This window comes from Pundamilia nyererei, unplaced genomic scaffold (assembly GCF_000239375.1).
Source record: "Pundamilia nyererei isolate P.nyererei 1_Seehausen unplaced genomic scaffold, PunNye1.0 scaffold00013, whole genome shotgun sequence".
Classification (NCBI taxonomy): Eukaryota; Metazoa; Chordata; class Actinopteri; order Cichliformes; family Cichlidae; genus Pundamilia; species Pundamilia nyererei.
Window position 1 is genome coordinate 6184207 of NW_005187414.1, and position 9383 is coordinate 6193589.

General features: G+C 42.1%; 1 protein-coding gene across 3 annotated transcripts in view; it reads left to right on the forward strand.

The window, feature by feature from the left end:
• The first annotated feature begins 141 nt into the window (after positions 1 to 141).
• The window catches only part of LOC102197152 (atypical kinase ADCK3, mitochondrial-like), a 24869-nt gene continuing 15627 nt past the window's right edge, over positions 142 to 9383 (forward strand). Inside the window, exons 1-6 of one of the 3 annotated variants that reach the window (XM_005725031.1) lie at positions 142 to 322; positions 3659 to 3758; positions 5779 to 5858; positions 5944 to 6191; positions 6274 to 6466; positions 6585 to 6651. In XM_005725031.1, coding sequence (XP_005725088.1) covers positions 281 to 322; positions 3659 to 3758; positions 5779 to 5858; positions 5944 to 6191; positions 6274 to 6466; positions 6585 to 6651 — 730 coding nt within the window. In that variant the 5' untranslated portion in view covers positions 142 to 280. The other 2 variants (XM_005725033.1, XM_005725032.2) reach the window with 2 other exon arrangements.

Below are 9383 nucleotides of genomic sequence, written 5' to 3' on the forward strand. Positions count from 1 at the left end.
TAAACTCAGCTACAAATCAGGCGGTGGTCACATCTAACCGTCACTTTGTTTTTCTCCGTGATAAACCAATCAGCACGCGCCTTTAAACTCCGCCTCCCGTCAAACAACCGTTGCTTGTGTTGTCAACAGACGGCGGAGGACCAATAGGAGTAGAGAGCGGGACGGAGCGAGGGAGGAGAAAAACCAGAGTCTTGTAAAGCTAAAGTTATGTCAATTTAGCTTCAGTACATAGCTTTTGATAAGCAGGAGGACCCCCGAAAAATAAACATGGTGGTTGTACATGTCCCGCCCCTCCAGCCCCCCAAAGTCTAGAAGGACTCTGGTACGTCCTTCTTGTATGTGGTAAATTTCGACTTAGTGTGCGTTCCTCATTATCGCTGCACGACACACGAGCGGGTTACGTCATCGCGCCGTTCTTGGTGTTGAGAAGTTGGTAAATATGGTTTGACCTCATGGTGGAGAGAGAGGGAGAGTGGAGACAAACTGGATTAAACGCTACCAGCAGTAGCAGCAGCAGGAGGAGGAGGGCGGCTAGTAAATAACCTTTAGCTCCTGCTGTTAGCACACCGTTTCCCAAGATAAAGAGTATCCTCGGGAAAGTGCTGCTGCAGCTCAAATAAACATCGGCTGCTTTGACTCTCCATAGGCGGGCCACCTTATCTGATAAGACTTGGGGAAACCAGCAAAGAGCCCACACGACAGCTGCTGGTGAGTACCTATCGTGCATTAGCTGCTAATTATTATGTACGCAGTCAAGTATATTTTTGGTTGGCCTCGTCCGCTTCTCGTCGCTTCAGCCTCAAACCAGCTGAACGTGAAAAATCCTGCGCAGCGGCGTGCTGACGTGCCTGCCATGACCATGGCTGCCCCGTACTTGTACAAACTTTGTCAAGCTGCAGACCGAGCGCTAATTTATTCGGGACATTTGGAAATCCGCGCAGGCTATTCGCAGCAGCCGTAATGCTAGTTTTAACTCCTTAACGTGGCACGAGTTTGTTGTTATGAAGTCTCGTGCACGGTCGCCTACGAGGAAGTGAGTTAGGAGGAGTTTTAAAAGGACAACTGTCGTTGTGCCCTTGCATTGAAAGAAGAGAGGCCGTAGTGTCTCGTTACGCTGTTAAAACGTGTGTTAAAGCTTAATTCCAAATTTATACATTTTTGGAAGAGCGTGCACCTAGTGCCTAGCATATGTTTATTTCAGGTACTGCGGGAAAAATAAAATTTCGCTTATTTGGCATAAACGGAAGTCAATTGTTGACACTCGTGTACGTGTTTTCGTTTCGGTTAACCTTTAACTGAAACTATTGTTAATAGTTTCCTGTAGTAATTGTACAACTTTCATATCTGCACAACATTTTAGAGCAATCGTTTCAAGAATCAAACACTCTAAAACATATAACACATCTATTACTATGGACGATTATAATTTTTGAGAAGTTTATTTTTTCCCTTTTTTTTAATGTCAGTCCCAGTACCCATCATCACCTCGATGTTATATTATTGTTAAAAGTTTTAGTCGTTATATATTATGTGTTTCATGGTCTCTTGTGATACAACTAATAGCATTAATTTGGCCAAAAATCTAATAAAATAGAGAAGCATGCTTTCCCATTTTACCATGTCAGATTATGTACACATAAAAGTGAGGTAGGTCAATCTAAGCCTCTATGAAGTGCTAACAGATAAAAGTGTAACAGCTGGCTGTGATTGCATTATTTTTAATGCAGGAACTGCCTTTGATTGTGCAGTTTATTAAAATGGGAGAGACTCTTCTTTTCCAGGAGTCTCGCAGGACGACGTGAGTTTATTCACGTTTCCCTCATAAACGGTGGTGACGCCACTGCAAAGTTAACGGGAAACATTTCCCACTCTTGGCTCAGGAACGCTTGTCAAGGGCAAGTGATGGTAGACTGTCAGGAAGCCATGAGGTGGACTGAGCAGGATTCAGACGCTGACTAACACTGCTTGGGCTATTTCCATAACGGTGAGACAACAGCTTGAGCAGCAGACAACAGCTGCGGCTTAGGTGTACATATTTGCCACACAGTCAGTACGCTATTACCAAAATCATACCTTTCAGTTTCCCTCCTCTGGAGATGAGGGCTCGGGGCCCACACACACAGGCCACACACCGACTCTGGCAAATGGGAAGTTGCTCAGCCGATTAGATTTGGCAATAAAATTACATCTTAGTCACAGCCAGAGAAAAATCAACGGCACTGTAATGAATGTGGACCAGGGCACATTCTAAGCCTGAAAAAACCCCTGAAGTGTTTCTGAATCTTGATTTTATAACCGTGGAATCTAAGTACAGTAGGAGATTTGTCTTTTACAGATTTAGGTCTAAATAAACAAGTAAAGGATCTTGGAAGAGGCACATTGTGGGAAGTTAAGTTTAAGATGGCACAGCTTTGTAATTGGAAAGAGTGTTGTATTTCTATAAAATCAAAGACTGAAATTACCTTAAAAACGAGATGAATTAGCTGTACCCTTTATAGCTATTTTAACTTTCAAACTTAATCTTTAAACTTAATCTTAAACACTGTGAAGGAAAGTGAGCATTCAGATTTCTCAAACATGATTATTCCAGTGCAAATATTACTGATCTAAAAAAAAAAAAAAGAATAAATCCTATCACGTCTTTCCACAAACTCTTCATTTCTTCCCCTTCCTCTTGGTTCCTTGTGTCACAAAGTATCCACCATCTGAAAACAGAGCAGCCCTAAAGGAGGATGGATGACCTCCTGACCACTTCTGACTCAGGCGATGTATGTGCACTGCTTCACATACACGCTTATTGATATATTGCGTAGATTCCTTCAGCCACAGCCACAGCAGCTTTCTCCACAGGCCCAAATCCTCGCCGAGCTGTTTTGCAGCCTGTTGTCACGCCCACAAAGCAGCACCTGTAACATTGTAACAAAAACAGGCAGCAAGCTGTAAGAGGCAGGAATGCAGCGGTGGCTCTGCTGTTTAGATAAGCCTGAAACAAACCCAAGTTTTATTCGTGTCTTAACTCAATCTTGAGATTTGCTTTCAAGCGTTGCCATCACAATAGCAACAGCTTTAACAGTCTGTAAAGATAACCAGGTTGTTTCCTGAAAGGAAGATGCGACATTTTTAGATTCATAGAAAACCAGCCTCGTCGTCCCGTCGCTCGGCATAAAATATGACGGTGGGCCTCGAGCATGAACTCAACACGTGCTCCCACGCTCACTCGTGCACAGAAATAGCTGAAAGATTTATCCCTTGCTCTCCTCCCGTTTTGTTTCCAGTGACATTTTCAGATGCAGCCCTGGACCACATGCACGCATACTCACAGCTTACAAGCATTCGCCTTCCCTTTCTTGTGCCTCCATGTGCCCAAACAGGGATCGGAGGTCATGGGTATTTTTAGACAGAGTATTAAAGTCCTCTCAAGATGTGACAGCTGTGTATGTTTGTGAGTGTTTCTGTTGGCAGTGACTCGACAACGGGTTTTATTTCTTTCCATTTGCCTTCTTTGTTTCTATGGTCTTTTTTTTAATCTTCCCTGAAGAGGTAAATTGACACATTAAAATCTCTGACTGCTTTGTATCGGAGCTTCCAGGGGAATCGAAGGATGACATTCACCCCACATTTTTTTCTGTTTTGTTGTCTTTCTGTCTTCTGTTTGTAGTCCATCATGGCAGGTGATATGATGTTGCTAATGCGAGGCCTGGCTAAGCTGAGCCAGGCAGTCGTAGAGACTCAGACCAACACCCTCCGCAGTGGGACAGGTATGTTTCTGAACAATATTCCCTGTGCTTTTATCTTTCTGTTTCTTTGGTAGTCATGTTCCCACTTTACTAAACCAGACATTTCCGTGTGGGACTTGCAGCGACCCCAAAACTGACTTTCATTCAAATGATATGAGGCACAGCCCAGTTAAATCCCCTCCCCTCTGGGAGGAAAACCAATTCATTTGCTTTGTATTGACTGTGTTTTGTGTGAAGGTGACTCCTTCTCGAGTCTGCTGATAGGATAAGGAGCCCAGAGCTCAGCGTTTATCAGGAGCTAAAGGAAGAAAAGAAAATGGTTTGAGGAGGCAAAAGTAGACACAGATGTTGGACAGCAGCAGGGTTCAGAATGAGAACACAGAAATCCTGACATCCCTGTAGCAAGCATTTTGTCACTGATAAATGAAATGTTCAAATTGTGTCAGTTTTATAGCCAAAACGTGTTGACAGGAAGTTCATTTGTAGTGTAAAAAGTCACAAAGTTATAAGTAAATGTTTGTAAGTGCTTGAACTGACTTCTATCTACAACTTGATAACAAATAGCGAGTGTTCTTTAATGTGGCATGTCTAATTTTCAGGCAGCTAAAGAACTTTTGTTAGTGTTTCAGTACTTGTTTGGTTTGGAGCCCAACTTGTAATGTAATGTAATGTTAAGAGTTTCATTGGGAGTGACCAGGATGGACATGATTAGAAATGAACACATCACAGGGGCAGCTCAAAATGAGAGGTTTAGACACAAAGTTAAAAAGGCAAGGCTTGGACATGTGCAGAAGATGTTCAAGGGTGTTTAATATGGAGCTGCCAGGCAGGAGGAAAAGAGGGATACCTCACAGGAGATTCATGGATGTAGTGAAGGAGGACACGCAGAGGGTTGGTGTGGCAGAGGAGGATGCTAGGGATCAGGTGAGATGGGTGAAGATAATCCTACGGTGGCCCTGAGAGACCAAACGCACTGCAACTTAAGAAAACAAGAAAAAGCGTTTTTGGGGAAACAATAACATGACAGAAGAGCTGTGGAAGGGATAAGTGATAAGCTAATAGCAAACATGTGTCTACAGTATTATATATATGAGTCATGCAATGAAAACACACATTACCTGCATCTTTTTCTTGATCACAGCACTGACGAACCCTCTGTTCTTTTAAGTGTGTCCATTTCTGTCACTTCCTCAGCTGTTCTGTCACATTATTATGTCCCCAAACACTTCTGTTGTGTTTTGTGTGCTTGTTTTTGTTTTTCTACTTGCTGTTGCTTTTTTTTTTTTTTTTAATTGCAGTGTTTTTAACCCTGTCAGGGTCATCGCATGATCCGTATGAAAACAGCACATGAAACATTAACAGATTTCCCTAATGCGTGTAGTTATTTACTACGTTTATGCTCCGCCCATCTCTGCTTAGACTAGTTGGTTGTTATTTGGCTGTTGAAGGACATTGCAGAGAGCCCCCTGGTGGGCAAACTGTGTAATGTCAACACTCATTACATGGTTGAAGGCTGTTTCTCCATTTCTTCTTTACTTTTATTTCAGTTTAGTAATATAAATGCCCCCACTGATAAATCAGCCAATAGCCAGTATCATACAATAAAATCAACCCACCGATAAATCGATTGGGCTGTAGTCTTCCCACCAGTGGATCTCAGATTGTGACACACTGGGGTGTGTCTGCATTAAGCTGTCCACTGAGGGCAAACAGAATCGTTTTTATGATTGACGACTTTGGAATAATTTTCTAAATAACAGCACAGTAGCCTTGCATAAAAGGACATCCTGAAGCTGTTTTGTAACTGTTGCTCAAGTTTTAAAAGAAATGAAAGTTTTACAGTTAATAAAGAAAAAGGAGGAATTGGTCCAGGAAACTGGATGGCCACAGGAACGAAGGGCCTTCTGCAATATTCAGTTGACTAATTTTAACCAGAACACTAAGATGCATTGTTCATAATGAAGTTTATAAAATATTAACACAATAGTTGCTTTATTATTAGCAGAAAACAACTTGAAGTTTCCTGTATTTGTATAACCAGCCCCAGGAATAGGCGCTGCTGTCCAAAGTGTCCAATCAGCTGCGGAGCAAGGCATCTCGGCAGCCATGGTAAAAATCCAGGTTTGTGCAGATAATACTGTGTATTTTAATAAATGTCATAACGGTACTTTGACTTTGTTTTAAATGTATGCATTTGTCTCTAAAGGAAATGTCCGGCCAGCAGCAAAGCTATTCCTCAGAGTCCGACTTCGACTTTCCTCCAGATGACAGCACATTCAACACTTCAGAGTTCAGGGATGAAGGTGCAGACTTCACAGTGGATCACTCAGGAAGCAGCGATGACGCAGCAACAGGGGCGAAGCATGCCAGTGGGAAACACTCAGTATTTGAAGGATACAAAGACCCCAGCAAACAGTTCAGTGGGAACACCAGATCCTACCACCAAGATGTGAGGTAAGAATGGTTGTGCCATAAACGAATCACTGCTGCCGGTTATGGGGGATTAAGGTAATTCTCTTTGCTTTCTCTGTGGCAGACATCTTAGTGGACGTCAGCTCTACAACCACAGAATGAACAAACATGTGTGGAGGCAGCTTTACTTTCAGCATCCTGTCAGTCAGTTCAGGAGCTACCATCAGGACCCATCCACGATGGGGGGATTGACGGCCGAAGACATCGAGAAAGCTCGAGAGAGCAAGGGGACTGATGGAAAACCACATAAACAGATGGTAATTCCTCTTTCTCATTTCCTGTTCCTTGAACACAAAGATACTCGTTTAAACGATGAATTTCTGCTATTGGTTTCAAATTTTAATGGAAAGTCACATTGCGTTGTGTCTTCTTCAGCTGAGTGAGAGAGCCAGAGAGAGGAAAGTGCCCGTGACCCGGATCAGCAGATTGGCCAACTTTGGAGGTACAGCATTACACTGCGTCTGAGTCATGGATGATTCAGTGGATGTTAATATCTGACTGTATCTGTAGTCGTGCAAGTCTGCATATACATCAGCAGCAAAGTAAAGCTTTGTGTGGCTAGACCTCAGCTTTTAATGGTCCAGATGACATTTATTGGATCCTACATTCAAACTAATATTTGAAAACAGAGTGTGTTCTTTCTGATTACACAGAAGTCAAAGTGAGTCTCTATTAATTGAAAGATCTAGTTGTGTTGGTGAAATGTTGTCTAATTGTTGAGCTTTCTTTGTGCTTAATAATATATCAAAACTGAGTTGGTAAAATTCTAGTCACCTAATCCTGTAATCTTTTAACCTCCCACTTACCTTTTTAGATGAGGTCACTGGTGTTAAGACAGTACTAATAAATTCACGTGACTACATAAGGCCATTTCTAAATGGCAGCGAATACAAAAACAAAGCCCTTAAAGGAACCGAAGGAAACAAGACATTGAGAAATGTGTGTAACATGCTTGCCAGACGTTGGAGCCGCACTCAAAACAAAAACCTCTAGAAATGAGGTCAAGCTTCCTCAGCCTTTTCTTTAACTAATCTGCTCCTGTTGAGATAAAAACATGCCCTGTTAGGCAGCTACAAGCTGGCACAGCGAGACACCGGCAGCCTGAAAGGGAGTTCTGCAATCGTGCAGCCATAAAAGGAATGAAATGTGTTTGACTTTGTAGTGCACACGGCTGTTGTTAATCTATTTCACCACATTCACAGTTTTCCATTTATTGTCTGTGACACATTTAATGAATAAATTAATGCAGTTCAGTTATGTACATTAAAGAAAAAATCTAAAATTGATTTTTAAAATTTAACATTCTCTGTCTGGTTTACAATATACTCACTTGCCACTTTTTTATGCACACCAGTATGAGGTTGGACCTGTTTTTATTTTTTAGAACCGTTTTAATTATTTGCGGCATAGATGCAACAAGGTGATGGAGATATTTATTTATTTATTAGACATTCTGGTTAGAATTAGACGATCTAATCGCACAGTTTCTCCAGATTTGCACGTCCATGATGCGAATGATCCCGCTCCACCCCATTCCAAAAGCGGGTTGTGGTATTTAATGATGCATGGAAGCACAGATCCAAGAATGGATCCGTGTTTTCATGTTGTTTACGCTAAATTCTGACCCTACCATCAGAGTGCTGCAGCAGAAATCAAGACTCATCAGACCAAACAACGTTTTTCCAGTCTTCTTCTGGTCAATTTTTGGTGAGCCCACGTAAATTGCAACTCAGTTTTCTGTTTGTAGCTGCAAGACTGGCACCTGGTGTGATCTAAGACTGCTGTAGCTTAGCTGCTTTAAGATTCAGTGTGGTTTGCGTTCAGATATGCTTTTCTGCATACCTTGGTGGCAGCAAGTGCTTTTTTTGAGTTATTGTTGCCTTCCTGTCAGCTCAAAGCGGTCTGGCTCTTCTTTGACCTCTGACATCAACAAGGCATTTTCAGCCAGAGAGCTACAGCTCTCTGCATACTTTCTTTTTTTTCTCACCATTTCCTGTAAACTCTAGAGATGGTTGTGTGGAGAAAACCCCAGTTTTCCCAGTTTTAACTCACCATTCTTCCCGATTCTCATACTCAGTTTGAGCTTAAGCAGGTCATCTTGATTGCTGTCGTTGACTTTATTGACTGATTAGACATTTGTGTTAGTAATCAATTGAGCGCGTCTAATAAAGTGGCTGGTGAGTTAACCATTAGCCAAAGGTTCAATGTGTATCTTCCAGAAAATGACTGAAGTCATCAGCCTGCTACTTGTTGACTTACCTTACAACACTAGAGGCTAGCTGCCTGACGTTGGATGACTTTCTTGCTAACCTTGTTGCTAGCAACATTTGTGTTTTATTTTGTTTCTTTGTTTTTGTGTTGTTTTTTATTGTGGAGTTTGTGTTGCAGTGTGAGTTTACCCTTTTTGTTGACGTTGGTGATTAGGGGATGCAATTTCTAAGCTAACATTAGCTAATGTTGCTAGTGTTGAACATTGAGAGCAGAGGCAAGGTCCTGAAAAAAGACCTCAGCAGCAAGCATAAACACTTCAGAGGCAACAGAGAGCGCAGTGGGAGATCAGCTTTTACATTCTGTTCACACATTAATAGTACGAGACATTTAATACATAAAAAAATACTTCACATTATTCAGTCAGTAACTTTAAACATATCAAGTGTCTCTTCTAATCCTCCAAATTGTGCCACGACAGGATGTTTTTTCAGTGCTAATCTTACTCAAAGCTCTAATGTTCACACAAGCACAGCAAAGAGCTCGCAGCTAGCCTCAGAAGTAGTTTAAGAGAACTGATCGGCAGCTTTTGTGTTAGGAACTTCTCCTCAGACAGATGATGGATCTGTCAGGAGGAGGCACAGAGTCAAACCGGAGCCAGAAATGTGAACGAGAATATAAAGTGGACAGAAGTGAAACATGAACAGCCTCACATAAGTCAGCATGGAACGTCGACATTGCAGAATTTAGCCACAGCTCATTCCAAACAAGTTGGAATTGCAGAGAGCCGCGACAGGTAGAGAGCTGAGATGATTCAGCATGTTGACAGCGGTAACATTTAGAAGGTGTTGAAAAGAGGAGGCGATGCATGAGCCTGGCCTCGACCCCGTCCTTCACTCCCCTACAACATTTGGCAACTGGGACTCTCCACCATTTGACCTTAGAACTGAAGAAGCTTCTCGGATG